The following is a 22,355-nucleotide window of genomic DNA, read 5'->3' as shown; positions in this document are numbered from 1 at the left end:
CCCAGCACCCTCCCCCCGAGCCGCGGCCGCCTGCGCCGGGGTCTCGCCACCGGCACCGTAAGCAATCTCTGCTCTCCAGTCGATGTCTCGGTTTTAAAGCCCTCAGCCCTTGTGCTTCGTTCTGGTTGAAGGCCTTTGAGATGAACCCAGCAGTGCCAGAGGCTCAGCACCACAGCTGCGAAACCCCTCCCGGGATGGGGACTCCTCCGCTGCCCCGGGCGGTGACAACGCTCAAGGGAAGAAATTGTTCCTCATGGCCAACCTAAGCCTCCCCCTGGGACAACCTGAGGCCGTTTCCTCTCCAGCACTTGTTCCTTGAGAGAAGAGCCCAACCCCACCTCGCTCCAGCCTCTCAGGGAGCTGTAGAGAGCAGTGAGGTCTCCTTTCAGCCTCCTTTTCTGCAGGCTGGACCCCCCCAGCTGCTCCTCACCAACCCTCTTCGTTTCTCCAGACCCTCCACCAGCTTCACTGCCCCTCCCTGGACACCCTCCCCCCCTTTCTTACAGACCCCTCTAAGGCCTGGAGGCTGCACCGCTGCTGACCTCTGCTGACTCTGGCCTCACTCCACATTGAAGCCCAAAGAACTACTTTGAAGAGTGCCTGGAATATTTATTTTCTTTCCTTCTGACTGCCAAAAGCCCCAAGAAGCCCCCAAAACCCCAAACCCCTCTGAACACAAGAGCTCCAAAGCTGACATAAAATACAGACTGCAAACAGCTGCAAAAATAGTGTCTTTGGAAGAAAATAGATTCAGCATCAGGTACAAGAAATAGCCCTCGGGAGCAGAGCCTCTGCCCCACAGCACAGCACCAGAGCCCTGCTTGGGTCGCTGGTCCCAGGTGCTTGCTTCCCCAAGGCACAGTGCAGAGGCAGCACTGGTGGATGCCACAGCACCTCACAGCCCTGCCCAGCCACAGCTCCATGAGCAGACTCCAGTCTTGCCCCCCTCCTGCCCACACCTTCTCCAGCCACCCCCCAGCCCTGGTGCACAGCCACGGAGCACAGCCCCAGGTTTGTGGCTGGAAGCTGCAGAGTTTCCCTCCAGCAGCAGCAGCAACCCCCCCCTGGAACAGACTCTTGTGCTCTGCCACTCCTTGCTTCCATCCTCTCCCTGCAGCAAGGACGAGGCACCCAGAAAGCCCTCCGGGAGGCCTGGCAGGCAGCTCCTGGCTCAGATGCTGCCTTCACCCTCAAGCCCATCAGAGCTGCTCTGTGAGCTCCTACCTTTAGGCACCTGCACTGCCCAGGTCACGGATTCCTTGACTGAGGGGTGAAGGTGCCCAGGGCAGGCTTGGTCAGGGACCCACCACCCTGCTCTGCTCTGAGGGAGATGAGTTGTCCAAGTAGTGCAGACACACAACATCTGCCCCAGCACCCCAGGAGCAGCTCTCCCACAGGCCCCTTCTCCCCTCTTCCCACTCCCCAGAGCTCCACCATCCCCATCAGCCACAGTGCTCAAGGGTGCTGAGGAAGCTGCACCTGAATCCTCCCCGTTCAAGCAGCTCCCAGAGCCAGGGAGCAGGAGTTTGCTCCCCTTCAGCCAAACAGCCACACAGGAGACAGCCAACTTGACATGGATGTGCTGGAGCAGGGCAGGGCCCCCGGGGCAGGAACTGTCCCACAGCACTCTGTGCTTCGCAGTGTCTCATCCTCAGAAGCAGCCTCCTGCGGTTCAGTCCCAGTGCTGCCTCCTGGCTCTCGGGTCCCACAGCTCCAAAGCTCTGCTCTCCCCGGGCTGGCAGAGGTGCCCTGAGGAGCCAGAGCTGCTGGCTGAGCTTCGCCCAAGGCTTCAGACCACCAGAGAGCTGTGGAAGACGACACTGTCCTCAGGCTGGCCTCGCGTCCAGGGCTCGTAGCCCAGTGAAGGAGGCTTGGGGCCCTCGCCCAAGCTGTCCACCACAGCCTCCTTCCGCGCCCCCAGGAACGGGCTGGGGGCAGGGGGCTGGCAGGAGGGAAAAGTGCCCGTGCCAGGGCTGCCAGAAGCTGGGAAGCCCCTGAAGAGGAAGCCCACGTTCGGGAAGAGAGGCTTGACCAGGCTGACAGGGCAGAAGGCAGAGCCGGTGGGGTTGAAGTGCACTTTGTTCTTATCAGGGCAGGAGGGCTGGAAAGGCTGCTCAGGGCTGGGCGAGCTGCAGGAGACACAAGGGACACCATCAGGGGCACTGTCAGCCACACTGAGCACCCAGCAGGGAGGGCTGGAGTCAAGGAGTGCCCAAGCTGGACAGCTCCTGAGGGGCAGAGCAGCAGGAGCCTGTCCTGGCAGCAGGCCTAGTGTGGCAGGTGGGGGTTGGAAGGGACCCCTGGAGATCCTCTAGTCCAACCTCCCCTGCCAGGACAGGGGCACCCACAGCAGGGCACACAGGATGGCACCCAGGGTTTGCATGATTTCAGACTCCACTACCTCTGGGCAGGCTGCTCCAGGGCTCCAACACCGTTCAACTACTGAAGTTCCTGCTCGTGTTTAGATGGAGCCTCTCATGGCCAAGTCTGTGCCCATTACCTGATCCTGTGGCTGGGCACCACTGAACAAAGCCTGGTCCCATCCTCCTGCCCCTCCCCCCTGCCTTGAAGTGTTTGCTCCTGGGATGCTCCCCAGGAAGTCCCCACTGCCTGGGAAGGGGCAGGGATGCCAGGATGCCCCCGAGCCTGAGGGTCTGCACTGCAGCTTTCAGCTCCTCTCCCCAGGCTGCAGGCAGCCAGAGCTCGGTGCAGGTTTCTCACAGAGGCTGCACCCTGCTCAGAACAGGGTCAGGGTGGAAGCTGCAGCAGCAGCCTTGGCTGCCCCCACCCAGCACCCTCCCAGGGCCCAGCCTCCCGTGGGCTCTCCTCTCACTCACTGAGCTTCCTCGAAGGCCAGGACCCGCTCACAGCCCTCAGGGGGCTCCCTCTTGAACACGTAGCTGTGGTTGGGCCGGGGAGAGGAGGCAAAGGCCAGGACTGGAGAAGGGCTGCCCTCATCTGCTGGAAGCAAGAGAGACTGAGAAGGCTTCCCAGGGATCCAGCAGTGCTTTCATTCAGCCTGGACACATCCTTCAAACTGGGGCTGCAGAACCCCAAAGCCACAGAACTTCAGCTCTGGAGGTCCCAGCTTGCATCTCCCATCCAGTAACTGAGAGCCACCCACCTGGAAGGGAGCTCCAGGAGGCCAAAGAGTTCAGCCAGACTGGCTGAGAGCCTCTCCCCACCTCAGCTGCAGCTTCCAAGCAAGCCAGCACAGGGCAGGGAGGTGCCACTGCCCAGAAGTTTCCACAAGCCTGTCCCCCTTTGTCTCCCCTGCCCCCAGCTCCTCTGCTTTCAGCCTTTACCTTTCTCCTTTGACTCTGGCTGCACCTCGTCCACCACAGAGGAGGCTTCTTCTGCTGCCAGCCTCCCCGGGGTGTGTGGGGAGAGCTGGAGAGGCACAGAAGGGGAAGGAGAGAGAGAGAGGCTGCTGCAGCTGCCACTGCTGGGCTCCAGGCTCAGGGACACATCTGCAGAGCCTCTCTGGGCAGGTGCTGGAGCCCTGTGGCCATCTGGGACATCCAAGATCTAGAGAGGAAGCAGAGTCTTAGAGGAGCAGGAGGGCCCTGCCAGCACCTCCAGAAGCCAGCTCCTCGGGGTGCAGGACCCAGAGCTGAGGGGCAGAGGAGGAGCTCAGCCCCAGGAGGAGCTCAACAGGAGGCAGCTGTGTGCAACCAGCAGAACAGCAGCACTGCTGCACCCTGCGAGGCAGCTTCTGAGCCGCCTGGGGTCACTCCTCCCACAGCTGCACAGCACAAAGCAACCTCCAGATCCCAGCCCAGGGCAGCCTGAAAGCTGTCTGTGTGGCACCATCCACCCCGGGGGCACAGCACCAGCAAGTGCTGTGGGAAGGCAGCAGCCACTGGACCCAACTTAAAGCTCCATGCCTCAAACTAGACCCAGAGCAAGGCCCAGAGCCAAGCAGCAGCCACGGGCAGGCTCCTCAGCACTTGCAGGACCACCCAGCAGGCTCACCAGGGCCATCCTGGAGCTCCACTTACCCGCAGCAGCTCTTCATCTCCCTGCCCCTTCACAAACGCTTCCTCCAGCTCCTGGTTGAGCCCCTCCAGGCTCCTGTGCAAGCAGGGACTGAGCCTCCAGATGGGAGAAGGAGAAAGGAAGCCTGAAGGACAGTCCTGTAACAGCCCAGAACCAAACAAGTCAGGCTTCTGTCTGCACCAACTCAGCAGTTCCACCCTCCCACAGCTCTCCAGGGCTTGGCCAGAGCCTTCAAGGAAGCCAAGGTGGGAGGACTGACAGCAGAGTTGTGTGACCTGGGAGTGCAGGGCAGAGCACAGGGCCATAACCATGGGTTGGGTTGGAAGGGACTTGAAAGCTCATCCAGTTCCAGCTCCCTGCCAAGGGCAGAGACACCTCCCACCAGCCCAGGCTGGTCAAAGCCTCATCCAGCCTGGCCTAAGCCTCCTCCCCAGGCTTCCTGCTGCTTTCACAGGACACACATTAACATTTCCCCCCTATTTTACTATCTGTTCCACAAGCAGAGTGCTGTGGAGACCAGGAGCAGAGGCTGAATTCTCATGGTCAAGAGGTGGGAGGAGAAGGAAAATTCTCCCTTCTCAGGCTTGAGAGCAGAAGGCCGAGGAGAGGCTGGAGCTCTGCCCAGGGCAGTTTGCTCTGCAGCTCAGTGGGCCAGGGGCTGAGAGCAGAGCAGGGGCAGAGGGGGACGTACCCTGAGCGGTGCCAGCACAGCGTGGTCGCCCTGCAGCGGGCAGCTCCTCTGGGCTCTGCCACTCAGCTTCGTCCTCTGCAGCTGCTGCTTCAGTTTGGCAATCTGGCAAACAAAGGTCCAGCTCCAGAGCCAGGCAAACCACCACAACGGATCCTGCCTCATCTCTCCTCCCCCTCTCTTCCAGCCCACAGGGAAGTGCCAGCACAGAGACAGTCACACAAGCAGCAGCTCCAGACACCTCTCAAAGGATGGTCCAGAGGCACTCCCAAGGCCTCACCATGAAGTGCCCCTTTGGAGGGTGGCCAGTGCCCATCCTGGGGAGGATCTGGGCTATCTCCTGCCTACAGAGCATTACAAACCAGGGCCTGCCTGGGACCAGACACACCACAGAACCAACCAGCAATGCACTGGGTTTCACTGGAGCTACTTCACAGCTGCCTGCTAGAGGAAGCCCAGGAGCTCAGCCCCTAGCTGGGTCACAGAGCATTAGAGACGAGACCAAAACAGGCCTTTGGTCCCCTCTTCAGTAACATCCTGTCCTCCCAAGCACTGCCCCAGAGCCTGCTGCAGCAGTGGGGGGGGCTGCTTTACCTCTCTGCGGTGGTCTGTGCTACCCCAGGAGGCAGAGCGTTTGTGAGCGCTGCCGCTGGCTCGCCCCACGTCCGCCTGCCGCCAGGACACCGGAGTCTGGAGTGAGGAGAACAAGCACAGCTTTACTGCTCTGCACTGCTGCCACAGCCCCAGCAAGAGCTGCTCCCCTGCTGCCCCTTCAGCCCTGCTCCCTCTCCCCCCACTGACCCTCAGTGATGTGCACCCAGAGGGACAGCAGATCTGGGCCAGATTTGGGTCTGTTCACAAAGTGACCTCCACAGAACGGTTTAGGTTGGAAGGGATCTGAAAGCTCCTCCAGTTCCAGCCCCCTGCCACGGGCAGGGACATCTCCCACTAGCCCAGGTTGCTCAAGGCCTCATCCAGTCTGGCTCAGAGTCTCCAGAGCCTCTCTGGACAACCTGTTCCAGTGCCTCAACCACCCCCCCAAGGGAAGAATTTCCTCCTAACATCCAATCTCAATCCAGCTTCTTCCGGCTGGAAACCATCACCTCTCAGCCTGTCACTCCAGGCCTTTATCCAAAGTCCCTCTCTGGCCACCTGGGCACGGCAAGAGGCCTGGCCAGAAGTCAGTGGCTTCACCTCCACAGGCACTTGGGGAGATTAGGGCAAGCAAAGCACTGCTGTGGAGGAGCACAGCAGAGCCACCCTGCAGGCTGCCGCAGGCACTCGCTGTGCCGAGCGGCACTGGGCAGAGGAAAAGCCTCACCCAGCTGTGAGAACACAGCTTGCTGCTGACAGCTCAGCTCCCAGGCTGCACTTCAGAGGTGCAGCCACCACCACTGCTGGTCCTGCACACCGACTGGGAGAGCCCAGAGGCTGCTCCAGCCCACATCCCTCCTCCTCTGCAGGGCTGGCAGGGCTCAGCCCCACAGCTGCTTTCCAAGCAGTGCCTATCAAAGGGGATCAGAGAGGGCTGCTAATCTGATCAGCAGAGGGTGTGAACTTCCTTCCACTGAACTCAGCCTTCTCACACAGGCTCTGGGACCTCAGCATTCCCAAGGCACAGCATTTCAAAACGTTTCCCTCCCCTGCCGTGCTGCTGCTCCCTGCCATTTCTGTGGGAGGCTCTGGATGAAGCTTCCCTTCTCCATCCTCAGCCGCGGACAGCCAGGAGGTGCAAGGGCCTGAGAACAGTTCCCCTCCTGATCTCCCCAGAGGCTACTGCAAGAACAGCAGCTGCTTCCAGCTCCCCTCTCGGGTCACAGCGGTGGCAGAAGTCTCTTCTCTCAAAACAGGTTTGAAAATCCTTTTAAACCACAGGAACAGGGCAGGTTACCCAGAGAGGTGCCAGGCTTCCCTCCTGCCAAAGGCCCCGGGGGGCTGCCAAGCAGAATTCCAGCTCTCTCCTGACTTAGACTCTGCATCAACACCCCCAGTGCTTCCCACAGCTAAAGCCACTTGCTGCCTGGGCCTCCACTGTGCAGGGCCTGTCAGCAGAAGACAGCACAGAGGAAATCCACCTGGGGGTTGCTAAGCTCCAAACAGTTGATTGCAGCCCTCTCTAGGCTATCCCTGAGCCATTCCAGAGCCGAGGAATGGATCAACATGACAAGAAACTGCCATGGCAAAGCCCAGGCTTGCAGCTCCATGGCACAGCTGAGCTCATTTCCTACCTCGGACACTCTGCTGAACACCATCAGCTGGCCCCTGGCCCAAAGCACTGTGCCATTTGCTGTCCCAGAAGAGACAAAGGTCTGAGGTGAGAGCACAGCCCTGCCCCAACCACACTGAGGAGCAAGCCTGTGGGAAGCTCAACTCCAGCAATTTCTCCTCAGCTCACTGGCAGCTCTGTTTGAAAAGCTGCTTACTGCAGCCTGCCATGAGCCTCAGAGCACAGCACAGAACCTCAGGGGCTAAAAAAAGGAAGAGAAGATGCAATTTGCAACAGGAGGGCCTGAAACCCCAGAGCACAACCATGTCCCACACCTCTGGCAGGCAGGCAGGAGGAAATTACAGAACCTTTTGTACTAACTGTGGCAAAACCACTTCCTCAGAGCAAGGAGAGAGCAGAACCCACCCCTGCTTTGCACAGCAAGATAAAGCCCCAAGGCTCCAATCCCCTGTGGTGCTGCCACCCTCACCCCCGCGCCGAGCACCTGCAGTTCCAGCTCTCACCTAACCACCCTGTGATAGCCAATCTACAGAGCTCTGCAAAGCAGCTGAGCGAGGAGGGAAGGGAACAAGTGGTGGCTAGCAAAGCCCCGGGTTTGGGAACCAGGAAGCCTGACAAGATGGGAGGAGTGGCAAAGTCCTGCAGGCTCCCAGGAGGCAAGTTTGGGTCTGGAAGTGAGGATTTCACTCCCAGCTTCCAGCAGCCAAGCCAGTGGACACAGAGAGCGGCTGGTGTGTGGAGGGGAGAGCTCCACTCACTGCTCCTTCCAGGGGCACACTGCCAGGTGAAATGAGCACTTGCAAGGCAGCTGCAGACAAGTGAGCTAAGCCTGTGGCACACCTGCAGGGCTGTGATCAGCTCCAGCTCAGCAGGGGCTGAACTTCCATCCTGCTGCCTTCCACAGTGGGAAGCAGGAGGTGCTCCTCTCCCCCAACCCTTTCCCCAGATGCAAGAACTGCTCAGCCCCTAAGCGCCAGGGCTGAGTGTTCCCACCCCTGCTGCTGAAGACAGAAAGGAAGAGTGTGCTTCCCTGCCCCAGGAACCGGGGCACATTCCTTCCCTTCCTTTCCAGCACGCCCTCTGCCCTCAGCAGTGCTCCTGGGCACTGGAACCCAAACAAAAGCAGGCAAGAATAGTTTGGAAAAGGACAATGGGAGCTGGAATCCAATTGAGAATTTCCTGCAAACAGCCCAGTAATAAATTGTTGAACAGCAAAGATCAAACAAGTTGCCAGGCCTTGAATGTGCTAAATAAATGACTGGAGCAAACAGATGCTCTTCTCCTCAGCTCTCCCACCTCTGCAGACAGGCAACTGCTGTTTGCTGTCACACACCAATATTTACAGGTTGCTAAGAGTTCCTCGAGGTCTGGAGCTCTTCCATGCTCCAGCAGAGCTGCACTGTTCCTGCAGCAAGCCCTTGTGCAGGAGCACCCCTGACTTCTCCCAGCCCGTGGCATGCAGCCCGCCAGTGTTATATAAGGACTTGGCCCAGAGCTGCAGGCCAGGGCAGAAAAATAAAGCAGCATGGAGCCAGCACTGGAGAAGAGAGCCAGAGGCCATCTGCCTCCAAACAAGGCCAGGGAAACTCTAACACTGCCCCAGAGTGGAATCAACTGAGGCTGAGGAGTTAAAAGGGGGAAAAAAAGAAATCTCTTCCTAGAAAGCTGCAGCTGGAGAGAAGGAAACTGAACCCTCCCTGCTGGCCCCCAGCTCACAGAGCTTGGCCCACTTGGGCACCCCTCTCCTAGCCCAGAGGCCTCCAGGGCAAGCCGGAGGGGTTTGTACCTGGGTGGCTTTGTCATTCATGCATGAGGTGGAAGCTCCTTCAGCATCCTTTGGCCACTGTCCCAGCAGGTAGGAGCCCACGATGGTGTCGAGCGAGGAGGTGCGGCGCACGCAGGGCTGCCGGGGGCAGGAGGTCCTCTCCAGGGCAGCAGCACAGGGCACGCTGGCTGCAGGGGCACAGAAGAACATCAGACCTGCAGAGCCGAGGCCCAGCAACAGCCACGGCAAGGGTGACAGGGAGGGAATGTGCCCACTCCACGGAGGTGTTCAAGGCCAGGGTGGACGAGGCCTTGAGCACCCTGGGCTGGAGGGAGGTGTCTCTGCCCATGGCCTGGATGACCTGGAAGGTCCCTTCCAAACCCAATCCATCCTATGATGCAGCCTGGAGAAGTCCATCTGCTTTAGGGAAAAGAGAGGCTTCCTCCAAGCCCATAAGCTCCCACCCTGACAAAGGCAGCAGCCCCTCCCTGCCCAGCCCAGGCAGCTCTGCTGCTCCAAGAAACACCACCTGAGTGGAGTGGGCCAGTGGGGGCTGGTGGAACCAGTGCCCAACCTGCCCTGCCACTCTCTGCACTCTGGCAGAGCCTTGGTGAGGTATCACCAGGAGGCTGCTCCTCCAGAGGCAGATTTCACTGCAGTGCTGAAGTGGCTGCTTGAGGCCCTTGATGAGATGTGGCAGCTGAGGGAGCTGCTACACAACCGAGTCAGGCACTCAGCAGGTCCACGCTGCTTGGGCAGAGCCCTGCAGAACACAGCCCTGCTGCACCCTGCAAGACCACTGCTCGCCAGCCAGAGCAGAGCAGAGCAGAGCAGAGCAGAAGGGAGCCTGCAAGCCTCAGGGCATCCCAGAATGGCCTGGGTTGCAAGGGACCTCTAGAGCTCGCCAAGTCCACTCCCCTGCAGTCAGCAGGGACACCCCAACGAGAGCAGGTTGCTCAGCATCCCATCCAGCCTGACCTTGACTATCTCCACCACCCCCCAGGGTGCCTTGTTCCAGAGCCTCACCCCTGTCACTGCAGGGAATGTCCTCCTAGCACCACCCTCGTGGAAGCATGGAGCTCCTCCTCACCTCCACTTGGAAGACAACAAAAAGAGCCCCAATCTCTGGGCCCCCAGCAGGACTGGGTAAGCACTCGGTGCCACTGCCAGTGCCTGCCTTCACTCACAGAGCAGAACAGGAGGGGAGTGCCCTGTGCCCTGTCCTAACCCACTGCTGGCAGTGCCCGGAGCTCGCAGGCAGCAGCCTCCATGAGCTGCAGGTCCAGACCTTGCTCTGGCAGCAGCACTCTAAGTGCTGCTGGTTTAAGTTTGTGTCAGCCATGACAGACACCAGCACAGCCCCAGCAGAGCCAAGCACCCCCTGGGCAGGCTGGCAGCCAGGGGGCACACAGCACGTGCGGGGCTGCACCCTCCCCACCTCCTCCAGCACACCCTGGACGTGAGCAGCGTGCGGCCCCCGGGCAGGCAGCACAGCCCCCCCCTCCTGCAGCCCCCTCCTCACCCTCCCAGCTGAAAGAAAAACCAGGGGGGTTAAAGCCCAGGCCAAAAAAGGCAAGCTGGAGCCAGCAGCAGAGGCTGTTTGCATTGCAGTTCGATTAGACATGCAAATTACCACACATTACCAACCAGCCCCGTGGCCTCCTGGCGTGGAACCAGGCCAGACACAGCTCTGCTCCAGGTGCTCCGTGGACAGACACTCACAGAACCGTGGGATAGGATGGGATGGGTTGGAAGGGGCCTCCAAAGGTCCCCCAGCCCCTGCAGGCAGCAGGGACATCCTCCACTAGATCAGGTTGCTCACAGCCTTCTCAAGCCTGACCTGAAGCCTCAACTCCCTCCCTGAGCAAGCTGTTGTGGTGCTCCAGCACCCTCCTGGTGCAGAACTTGTTCCTCACAACCAATCCAAACCTGCTCTGCTCTCATTTCAAACCACTGCCCTCACCCAGTCACTGCAGGCCTTGGAACAGTCCCTCTGCAGCCTTCTTTCAGCCCCATCAGGCACTGGGAGGCTGCTGTAAGGTCTCCCTGGAGGCTTCCCTTCTCCAGGCAGAACCACCCCAGCTCTCTCAGCCTGCAGCAGAGGCTCTCCAGCTCTCTGAACATCTTCATGGCCTCCTCCAGGCCCATGTCCTTCCTGTGCCGAGGGCTCCAGAGCTGGAGCAGTGCTCCTCTTCTCCCCAGCATGAGGGCATGGCAGGCAGGGAACCAACCAGAGCAAACTCATCCTGCACACCGTTCAACACCAACCCTGGCCGTGCCAAATCCCTCTGCACACAGGGGTGCAGAGCACCCAAGTGCAGCTGAAGCTGCTGCAGGGACAGGGGTTGGTTAGTGTCTTTTCCCGAGCTAAAATCCCACTTGGAGGGGAGGAATTGCAGCTGGAGGTGAGGAAAGGGTAAGGAACAAAGAGCCACGTGGGAGGGGGAGCGAAGCGTCAGGCCCTGCCCGACAGCCACACCTCGTAAGGTCCACACTGCATTAAAGGCTGATTGTGTCGGGTCCAGCTGGCAGCTGCAGGCATGGTCCCAGCAGCGCAGGGCGAGCCAGATACCAACTCAGTTAGCAACTCCTCAGCACTCGAAGCTTCCTCACTGCCCCCACGGGCCGTGCTGCTTGCATCTCCACTAGCTATGACTTCATCCCTCTCTTCCTCTCACGTTGCTCTCCACGACTCAGCTGCTGGCAGAAGAACTGAATGCTACTGCACAGGGCAGCTCCTCTCCCAGCACCCCTCTGACAGTGCCTGTCCCTCCCCAGAGCTCTCCAAGAGGTCCCCTTTGACACAGTCTGGACACCCTGAGTGATCTGGGTCACCTCTGTACCACACCAGACACCACCAGCCTGCAAGGACCTCGAGGACAGACATGCAGACAAGCACTGTGCTCTGCAGAGACCCTGCAGGTCACCCACCCCAGCTCTTCACCCATCCCTGCCAGGGCACCACCAAGCCATGCCCTCAGCACATCTTCTCCATGGCTTCAAAACCTCTGCATGGATGAGGACTTCACCACTGCTCTGGGCAGCCTGGGCCAGGGCTGGACAACCCTTCTGGGGAAGAAACTGTTCCTCAGATCCAACCTACAACTGTCCTGGCACAACTTGAAGCCATTTCCTCTTCTCCTATTACATGTTCCTTGGGAGCAGAGCCCAAACCCCACCTCACTCCAGCCTCCTCTCAGGGAGCTGCAGAGAGCAATGAGCTCTGCCCTCAGCATCCTCTTCTCCAGGCTGCAAGCCCCCAGCTCCCTCAGCTGCTCCTCCCCAGCCCTGTTCTCCAGACCCTTCCTGAGCTTTGCTGCCTTTCTCTGGACCTGCTCCAACACCTCAATGTCCTCCTTGGAGCAAGAGGCCTAAAGCTGAACCCAGGATTTGAGATGTGGCTTCACCAGTGCCAAGCACAGGGGCATGGATCCTTGCCCTGGTCCTTGCTGACACAAGCAGAGCTGTGCCCCCCCCCGGTGCCATCAGCTGTGCCCCAAGCCTGACAAACCCCTGAGGCTACTGATGGCTGAACTGCAGCACTCTTGGGCCTCTCCATGAAGCACAACTCTGCCTGGAACAATTTGGTTTGGTTTTGAGCAGCACCAAGAAGCCCCAAGGCTGAGGGCAGTTGGGGTGCAGGGTGTGCCCTGTGTGAGGGTGCAGAGGCTGCTGCTCAGCCCCAGTGTGTCGGGCCCTAGGAGGAGGAGGGTGTCTGAGAGGCACCAGGGCAGGGTGGAGCGTCCTGTTTACTGCTCAGTGCTATTATCATCCCTCCACACAGAGCTAGCACAGCTGCCACCTGGCCACCAGCACTGGAGCTGCTCCAAGGCAGCTCCACAGCTGACAAAGTGTCAGGTTTGGGCCCTTTTGTACTTCCCATGTGCCACTGGAGCTGCTGCAGATAGCAGAACCATTGCTCTATCTCCAGCAGCCATTCAGCCCCCTGCAGCTCCTGCACCAGGCTTCCCTGCAGCCTCACTGCTGCAATGGATCACTTTAAAGGCACAAAGTCCCAGCCTGGTCCCCAGAGGGACCTTACAGCTGCCTTAGATTAGCAGGGACCTCAGAGATCATCTACTCCAACCTCCCTGCCATGGGCAGGGCCACTTCTCAACTAGGCCTCTTCCAGCCTGGCCTTGAACACCTCCAGGGAGGGAGCAGCCACAACCTCCCCGTGCCAGTGTCTCTCCATGCTCACTGCCAAGCTTTTCTTCCTAATCTCCAGTCCTAATGTCCCAGCCTCAAGCTTCAGTCCCTTCCCTCTCACCCTGTCACGACAAGTCCTTGTAAAAAGTCCCTTCCTGGCTTTCCTGCAGACTCCTTTCAGGTACTGGAATCATCCAGTCCAAGCCCCTGGCCAGAGCAGGCTGCAGAGGATGGCACCCAGGTGGGTTTTGAGTACAGAGAATGAGACCCCACCACCCCTCTGGGCAGCCTGGTCCAGTGCTCCATCACCCTCATCATCCTCACGCTGAGATGGAACTTTCTGTGCTCAAATTTGTGTCCATTACCTCTTGCCCTGGACCCAGCACCACTGAAACAAGATCAGCTCCATCCTCCTACCACCCACCCAAGCAGAACACCACCAGAAGGCCAAGAGGGGATGCAGAGAAGCCCTCCAGCAGAAGACAGGCAGCAGGATGCCTACATGAAGCTCTGAAGGCTGGACACAGCTTGCATTTTCTAGGCAAAGAAAAGTCTCCCTTTTAGCCCAAAAGCAAGAAAGGAAAGGTTTGCTCAGCAGAAGAAGGCAGCAGGACCACACTTGGTGTGCATGGGCAGAGGACAAGAACAACTGGAATGTGAAAGAGCTTCCAAGAGGAGAAGCAACCTGGAATTTAGAGGTGGACTGAAGGATGGAACCCCTGAGCTGCTCCTGCAAGAGGAGTCAACATCTCCACAGCAGCAGCTTCTGCCTCCAAGCCTCTCCACCTCGGGTCTCTGCAGAGGAAGTGTTCCACAGCCCTCAGTATCTAAAACTGCAACCCCTCTGCCTTTAAGGCAGCTTCACAGCTGAAGGGAAGCTCCCACCCAGGCCAGGATGGGATTTCACACACAGGAACAACCCCCTCAGAGCACTGCAATCCACTGCACCTTCCGGGGGAGAGGCAGAAGCTGTGGTTAAACCACACTGCCCCTCATGACTCTTGCTCAAACCCTGCCCACAGCCCAAGCCACCCAGGCAGGTACTGGCTGTTCCCAGAGCACACTGGGGGAAGCCCCACAGGAATCACAGAATTGGCAGGGCTGGAAGTGACCTCAAGGATTATCCAGTTCCAACCCCTCTGCCACGGGCAGGGACACCTCACACTAGCTCAGAGTGCTCAGAACTCTGCTCAGACCTCACCTGCAGTGCTGTGTCCAGCTCTGGGGCATGCAACACAAGGAGGACATGGATCTGCTGGAGCAGTGCCAGATGAGGCCACAAAGGTGACCAGCTCCTGGAGCACCTCTGATATGACAGGCTGAGAGAGTTGGAGCTCTTCAGCCTAGAGAAGGCTCCAGGCAGGCCTTAGAGCAGCATTTCAGTATTCAAAGGGAACCTGCAGGAAGGCTGAGGAGGGTCTGAGGTGACAGAGAGAGATTTAGGTTAGACATCAGGAGGAAGTTCTGCACTATGAGAGTGGTGAAACACTGGAACAGGCTGCCCAAGGATGTGGTTGAGGCCCTGTCCATCCCTAGAGCCATTCAAGATCAGACCTGAGATGTCCCTGCTGCCTTCAGGGGGGTTGGACAAGATGATCTTTGGGGGTCCCTTCCAACCCGATGCAATCTGTGACCCTCTAAAGAACCTTTCTCTGCCTGACACAGTAAGGAGCAAACCACCGAGGGGGGGAGGGGGGAGTGAAAAACACCAAGGGGAAAGAGGATCCCGGAGCAGGCAGGGGAGCTGCATTCCCAGCTGATAGGAGCCAGCCCCAAGGGCTCCCCGGCTGGCCCAGGAGCACAAGGGAAGGAATTCCAGGCTTTGTAATCACTCCCTGGTTACAAACTGTTCAGAGTACAGCTGGAGAGAGCTGCCCAAAGGACACAGCATCTGCAGATATCATTGAAGGAAGTTAGCAGAGGACACCAACAGTTCAAGCTGTGCTTTTCTGGATGCAGGCACTGCTAAACAGCAACTCCTCCAGCAAGGCTCAAGGCCTGAAGCTGAGCACTCAGCTGATGGAGGAAGAGAGCTGAACTCTTCACCTTCCACCATTTGGAAGTTTGGTTTTGAACTGATAAAAGAAGCCTGAAGAGCTCCAACATCCTCAGAGCCTTTGGCTGAAGTGCACATTTCCTAGCAAGGCACCACTTTGGTGGCATCATCAAGCAGATCCATCCCTGCCCACTGAGCCAGGCTGGGAGTGCTTCTGGACTGGTTCCACGGTCTGAGATTTAAGAAGCAGGGAAGAAACAACCCAGATGGGCAGGCAGCCTCTGCTGAGCACTCAGAGTGGTTTAGAAACAGGCAAAAACTTGTTCAAACATCACATCTTTAAGACCTGTTTGCTCTGCTCTGCAGAAGAGAGATGACTAAGGAGCTACCAGGATGATCCATGTCACCCCCTAGCAAAGAGTGAACCCCAGACAGTGAGGATAGAGCTGTGGCTTTGGGTTTTTACCCTTTCCTTTCTGCCAGCCTTACCTAAATCAACTCCTGATAAGCATCTAAGGCTCAAGATGAGTTTGAGCTCTCACTCCTGAGGTGAGAAACTTTTGATTCTCAAAGCCTTTGGAAGTCTTCCAATGCAGATGAAGTAAAGCAGAACCAGAGCAGGACACTCTTGGTATTACTACAGCTCCAGCCAAGGTGGGAAAGGAGGAAAAAAGATTTCCTGGGCTTTAAAAAGAGAACTACATAAATCACATCAACACTGGGTGGCTACTCTTCTCCCATAGTCACCTCTAAGGTTAGTTGCAGGAGGTGTTCAAAGCCAGGTTGGATGAGAAGCAACTTGCTCTCGTGGGAGGTGTCCCTGCCCATGGCAGAGGGGTTGGAACTGGATGGGCTCTAAGGTCCCTTCCAACCCAACCCATTCTGTGAATCACCCTGGAGGGCCCAACACAAAGCTACTGAAACAACTTTTCAGCAAGGAAAAGAGAAATCAATCACAACATCCAACAACCCTTCTGATACCCTTCCTAGGGCCTCTTCCAGCTGGGAAGCAGGATATGAGAGCTGCTATCAGCTCTGGGTTACAGCTGAGCCCAAGCAGGGTAAGCACAAGAGCACTCTGCACCCAGCAGTGGCACACAGCAGCCTCAGGCTCCAGCATGCCAACAACTGAGCAAGCTCTGCAATTCCCACTCCTGGACTCCTTCAGCCTGAGAGGGTGGCACAAACCATGAGGAGCTGAGGCAGGGGAAGGAGGAGCAGCTCCCCTTGGAGGGGCAAGCAAAGCTCACACAAGCAGCTCAAGTCCACACTACCATTTCAGCAGCTGAGCTCTGCAGGAGGAGGACTCAGTGCACTTTGTGCTCCAGGTTATTTCTCTCTCAGGGCTAGGCCAAGGATTTGGGTTCTATTTCGCAGTCAGACAGTAAAATGATTACCACACCCAGAACAGAACTGCTGCCTCCCTGCACGGAGAGGTGCTCATGTTCCTGCAGCTCTCTCCTCACCCAAGCCATGGTGAAAGCTTTGCCATGGTCCACTCAAGCATCTTAGACAAGCCCCAGAGACTGACACAAAGACTCCCAAATAAAAACTCACCCAGGGTAAAGTTTCCCAGTTCCTCTGGAGCATTCTGCTGTAGGAGGAACTGCTTAACTGCACAGTAATAAATCCCAGCATGGTGAGGCTGGAAGGGACCTCTGGAGATCACCCAGTCCAAGCCCTCTGCTACAGGAGAGGCACCCATAGCAGCCTGCTCAGGAGCACAGTGGCCACTTGGAAGCTCTCCAGAGGAGACTCCACATCCTCCCTGGGCAGCCTGCTCCAGGGCCTCAGCAACCTCACACCTCCTGCTCAGATGGAACCTCCTGGGGTCCAGCTTGTGTACCACTGGGAGGAGTCTGGCCCCATCCTCTTGCCCCCCTCCCTTTAGCTCTCGCTGAGCACTGAGCAGATCCTCTCTGTCTGCTCTTCCCCAGTTCCTCCGGAGCACTCTGCTGCAGAAGGGACAAACCAAACTGACTACACAGTCCCATCCCTCCCCCCTGCAGATCTCCTCTGAAATGTCATCTCCCAGCATTTCCAAGCAGGGAAAAACTTGTTTCACCCACAGAATGTCAACACAAGCCAAGATTAGTTGTAGATGTGTCCTTTGTTTCCCCTTTCCCACACCCGTATCCAGAGGCTAACAAACTGGGAGCAGCAAGTTTGGGCTGCAGGTATGATCTCTATCAGCTGAGGGCTGCAATGCCCTGAATGAGCTCCAATTACTAGGCCAGAAACTTGTTCTACGCTAAACAAAGCCACCTGCGAAGCTCTGCCTCCAAACCTCAGCCACCCATTGTGCTCTGCACAAAGACCCAGTGGATTCCACAAGGCAGAGGCAGGATTCCTCCTGACTAGAGCAACAGCAGGACATCTTCGAGGGTTTTCCATCCCTCAACTAGTCCTTCCATGATTATTTTCCCCCCATTCCAGCTCCCTACCTGTGTTTAACTCTCTCCTTTCCTCTCAGCTGGCTTACACAGTGCAGCAGCTAAAGGCAAAGGCAGAATTAACCATGATGAATGCCCAAACCCTGAGAACAGCTTTCTGCAAGGTGCAGCAGCAGCACTTCCCATTCTGCATCCCTCCTGAAGGGTTTTGTTTTCCTTCTCAAGAGCCAATACCCACTGAGCTGCTAGGGAGATGCTCCTTCTCCCAGATGGGCTTCTCACTACCAGCCTCTGTCCCCCCTGTTAATCTGCTTCAGCACCCCCTGACAAAGTGCAGCTGTTAAACAGCACAGAAGAGACCTCAAGAGCAGACACCATGAACATGTGGATCATGATTTCAGTAGCAAAAGCCTTCATGCCCATCCCTCAGGACTCAAAACCTCATTAGATGCCCACTGCTAGAGCAGTGAGGCCTGAAGCCCTGAAGATACTCAGCTAAGGTAGAGGGGTGTAGGAGACTCCCACACTCATGCCTGCAGTAAAGGGAAGAGTTTTGGGTTGGAAGGAGCTTTAAAGACCATCTAATTCCCATCCCCCTGCACGGGCAGGGGCACCTCCTGCTAGACCAGGTGGTTCCAACCTGGCCTTGAACACCTCCTCTGCAAGGAGCTCTATGACAGCTCAGCTCTAGCACTACCACTTAGGCAGCAACCCCACAGCACTTCCAGGAGCAGACATTCTTACTCCTAAAGACCTGTTTTCATTTTGCTAAACACACTCCCAAAGTGCTGCCTATGAACAGAGTCCACTCATCTCCCTCACCACCAGGCACAGGCTTCACTGTGACACCCAATGAAGGTATCTGGCAGTCTGCTCACTTGGCTTCTCCAGCAGGAGCCACACAGCAAACCCAAGTGGACATCTCAGAACCATGCAAGTTCAGCAAGCAAGCAACAAACTCCCATCTGGATGAGTCAGCTGGGCCAAAAGTAACTTCTTGAACAGCTGAAATGCACCACAGAGCTGTGGGGTGACAGAGCAACTGAGGAACCTCTTCAGTTCTGGTGCAGAGAGACCAGAAGGAAGCTCTGCTTGCACAGGGGGCTCCTGTGAGATCCCTGAAATGCAAGACAAGTGCAAGCCACTCAGGAACACCCACACTGACCACATGAGATGAAGACCTTCAGGCCTGCACCTCACTGCTGTTCCTCTCCTGTGCCACATCATCAACCAGGTAGTGTTGGAAGGCAGTCAGGTGCCCTTCCTCCTCCCAAGGAATCTCTTCCAACACTGTTCAGAAAGCAGCTGGCAGGTGGCTGCTGGTGCAACTCTTCATCCCATCCTAACCTCCATCACTCAACAGGAGGTGCCTCAACCAGTAAAGTACAGCACAACTTGGCTTGTCCACCAGATTCCAGCTTCTTAACCTCTGTGCATGAGGCAAAGTAGATCACCAAGATGTAGAGAATCAGGGAATAATTAAGGCTGGTAAAGAGCTCCAAGGTGAGACCAACTGTTAAACCAGCACTGGCAAAGCATCACTAAACTACATCCCTTAGCACCACATCTACACAGCTGTGACATCCCTCCAGTGCTGGGGACTCCACCACTGCCCTGGGCAGCCATTGTGGAGAAGAAACTGTTCCTAATATCTAACCTAACCCTCCCCTGGTCCAACTTGAGGCCATGCCCTACAGTCCTATCACTTCTCTCTCACAGAAGAGGCCAAGCCTCACCTGGCTCCAACCTCCCTTCAAGAGTGAGGTCTCCCCTTAGCCTCCTTTTCTCCAGGCTAACCAACCCCAGCATGGAAACTCTGCCTCACACGTGCTGCTCTGTGGCTTTGGGGGAAACAACCAAGGCCACCACCAGCAGCAGCAGCGTTGCAGTTGACCCATTTAAACTTCAAAGCCTCCACAGAGCTCATCCCACCCCAGAGGACACAAACCCTGCCAGCCTCACAGCACCACCTGCACACCTCTGACCACCCCAGCAGCTGCCTCCAAGCCACCTAACCTGACAAACAGATGTCACAGGGGGGGGCTCAGGCTGCACCTGAAGAGGATCAAACACTACCCCTGTACCTGCTTCAACCCCCACAGCCACAACGCTGAAGAGATAAGGAATGAAAAGCCCCTCTGACCGCAGCACCGCACCCCAGGCTCATCGCTGACATCTCAGAGCTCTGAACAGCAACTCAAGCCCTTTCCAAACATCCTCAGACCTCCTTCCTGGCACCCCCCAGCCCCAGCTCTTCCTTTCAACAGAAGCCCTTTGAGAGACTCAGCAGCTGCTCCTCTCTCAATGGGATCCTCTATTATCAGAGCAGCTGCAGGATCAAACCCCACATCGCCCCTCAACTCTTCTTCTCACCCCCCCTAAGCCAGGACCACAGCAACCCCCAGCAGCCGAGCAGCTCAGAGGCAGCAGAGCCAAAGGAGAAACGCTGTGCTAAAGCAATGGATTTCCACTCTGAGCTCCCCAAAGGTAGGAGCAGAAGTGTGAGCTGATGAATCACCAGGATGCCAGTTTTCACTTAAACCCTGCCAGTTTACTGCTGCAGCTCCCACACACACAGGGAGCAAATTGAGGCTTACAGAGAGCAACGAAGCAGAGAGCAGTGGAAATTTCAACACTTCCAAAAGCGTCGATGAAATTACTATGATCAAGAGGAAAAACTCAAGCTCCTAGAGCCTGAGCAGTGGGGCACAGAGCCAGGAAGAAATGAAGACCAGCAATTCTGGTTCATCTCAGTGGAGCTCCAACCGTTTTGCCTTCAGAAAGCTGCGTGGTATTCAGCAGGCTCCGGAGTAGGTGCAGCCCAGCGAGCCCCGGCAGCCTGGCTCTGTTCTTTCAGAGCTTTATTTCCTGACATCTGAAGCTACTGAGTAATTGCCCTATTAAGAGCAACTTCACCTCAATTTCGGCTTACTGCTGAGAGGGAAGCGGAGAGTAGCACTCGAAAGGATTTTTTATTAACTTGTTTCAAGTGTAAATTGAACGAAAAAGCTTCCTAACAGCTTCTCTGATCCAGCCCGACCCTGCCAGAGGCAGGAATGGCTGCGAGGCTCAAGCAGTGAAGCGCAGGGTGCTTGGGGAAGGGCCTTTAATCCTCGCTGCAGGCTGGGCTGCAGCACTGTCCTCTGCGAAGTGAATTAAGTGGCTGCTGCATTTAACGAGAGCCACCGACGGCTGCCCCAAAGCTTGTCAAGTGTTTTCCCTCTCAGTTCGAGCTTACATTTAACCCCCGAAGCGTTTCATTGCTATTTTAATACTCTGTGATAACAAACAGCCAAGCAAGGCCCTGACATCCCAAAGCAGCCCCACGAACAGCCAAAGGCAATAAGTACCCAAAGAAAAGCCAAAAACTATTATTAGCTCACCAAAAAGTTGTATTTAAAGAAGCATTCCTGAAGTGGTCAGGAAAAAAAATCTCACTAATGTGATTAGAGACCAATTGCAATTAGCAGAAATCAAATTACTGCTTCCTTGTGGGCCCAGGTGAGCTGCAGAGAACGCAGGGCTCAGGCTTTCCCGTCCAGTCACTTCTACATGGGCAAATCCTTGCCAGGGAAAGCCTCAAACAGCAGCATACAGGGAGGCCAGACCAGCCCCGAGAGCGGACCTGGCACCCCACAAGCCGGAGATCAAAGCCCGCCCCCGCGTGGGTGACCGCAGCCCACGGGCAGTGTTTTACGTGGTTTGGCTGTTCCGGGGCTGCGTCTCAAGGTGCGAAGTTTCCCTTCGCTCACTGACTGCTGTCGTGCCCCGTTCCCCGCCGGTTTGTTCTCTCCGCTCCCCCAGCCTCGCTGCTCTCATTACTCTTTCGCTTCTACCCACGCAACATCAACGAGGAGAAGCCTCCCGAGCACACAGTGGTTTTCGCTAAGCCCGGCACTGCCTCCAAAGCCCCGAACAGGACGGAGGCGGTGTCGGTGCGCACAGGAGACGAGGTGAAGCTGTGCTCAGCCCCATCCCAGCTACTGGGCCCCGGGGCGAAGCGGCGCTTCCCGGCGGAGGCACTCTGCGAAGCGGGTCGGCACCAGGCGCGGCGGCGCTGGGTACCGGCTCGGAACCCCAGCCCGGGCCCATCCATCGACACTGGGCGCAGGGAACACGCGTGTTCCCCATGGACCCGGCTGCGCACCGGCGCTGCCCGCCTCCTCCCATCGTTACCTGCCCGGCCCCCGTCTCCACGGCGCTGCTGGAGCTGGAAGGGGATGGTGGCACGCAGTGGCTGGGGCCCTCCCGTCCCGCCGCGACAGCAGGAGCCGCCGCCCGCCCCCGCCATACCCGACCCTGCCCGCCTCGCCGCCGCCGCACTGACCCCCAGCCCCGCCGCGCCGCTTATCAGCGCTCCGGGGGCGGGGCGGCAGGAGGAGCCCCGCGCTCATTGGATGCCCGAAGCAATCGACCCGCCCCTGTTAAAGACAGCCAATCAGAGCGCTCTGCAAGCACCGCCCCCGCACGCGCTGCTACGATACCCAATCACAAACGCGTTCATCTTTAACAGGCACCACCCTTCATGCCACAGCCAATCAGAGAGGAAAACACGGCCCAAGCCTCGCCTCCTCTCCCTCCCCCGTGGAGGCAGCAGAACCAATCAGAATGGCGGAAAGCACAACTCTACTGCGGGGAGCCAATCATCGGTCTCCTAAGCACTCCGCCCCCTCTCGGCGAGCACCAATCAGGAGCGCCGCACAGGGCTCGCGGCCGGGTTTCTCTTTCGCCTCGGAAGGGGCAGGCGGCGCCGGGGGCAGGCGGCGCTAGGGGCAGGAGGCGCCGGGGGCAGGCGGCGCTAGGGGCAGGAGGCGCCGGGGGCAGGCGGCGCCGGGGCTCGGCGCTGCCACCGCTCGCAGTCTCTCCCCACCCCAGGGCACAGCAGCGCAGCACAAAGCGCAAGGCCCAGCCGGCACAGGCCTTTGCACCCCCTGGGCAGGCACCACGGCCGCGTTCTGTCCTCCTCTGCCTCCTAGAGAAGAAGGAAAGGGCAGAAGGAAGCAAAATGGCTTCAAGAGTCGAGGTGAAGGCGCAGGTCTGCAGCGCTGAGCCCTCAGTGCCCCCTCCCAGGGCCTTAAAGAAGCTTTGACTACTTTTAAAGGTTTCTCCCCCCACCGAGTTCTGCTCTAAGCCAAGTG

At 57.7% G+C, this 22,355-nt stretch overlaps 1 protein-coding gene across 4 annotated transcripts; it reads right to left on the bottom strand.

The window, feature by feature from the left end:
* Positions 1–718: 718 nt before the first annotated feature.
* FAM117A (family with sequence similarity 117 member A) lies at positions 719–21,521 on the bottom strand. Of its 4 annotated transcripts, none has more exons than XM_064174607.1 (8): positions 21,394–21,521; positions 8,701–8,867; positions 5,282–5,377; positions 4,691–4,792; positions 4,002–4,136; positions 3,306–3,528; positions 2,838–2,961; positions 719–2,129 (listed from the first exon to the last, which is right to left on the bottom strand). In XM_064174607.1, the coding sequence occupies exons 1-8, from the start codon at positions 21,506–21,508 to the stop codon at positions 1,790–1,792; spliced, it is 1,302 nt and encodes a 433-aa protein (XP_064030677.1). In that variant the 5' UTR covers positions 21,509–21,521; the 3' UTR covers positions 719–1,789. The 4 variants fall into 4 exon arrangements, with proteins under 4 accessions (XP_064030677.1, XP_064030675.1, XP_064030676.1 ...); XM_064174605.1 differs by lacking the exon at positions 21,394–21,521 and adding an exon at positions 10,327–12,184; XM_064174606.1 differs by lacking the exon at positions 21,394–21,521 and adding an exon at positions 10,327–12,167 and having other exon boundaries at positions 2,838–2,958.
* Positions 21,522–22,355: the final 834 nt, after the last annotated feature.

Source organism: Pogoniulus pusillus, chromosome 40 (assembly GCF_015220805.1).
Source record: "Pogoniulus pusillus isolate bPogPus1 chromosome 40, bPogPus1.pri, whole genome shotgun sequence".
Lineage (NCBI taxonomy): Eukaryota > Metazoa > Chordata > Aves > Piciformes > Lybiidae > Pogoniulus > Pogoniulus pusillus.
The sequence above is the reverse complement of the archived record's forward strand: the minus strand, read 5'-3'. Positions and strand labels throughout refer to the sequence as shown.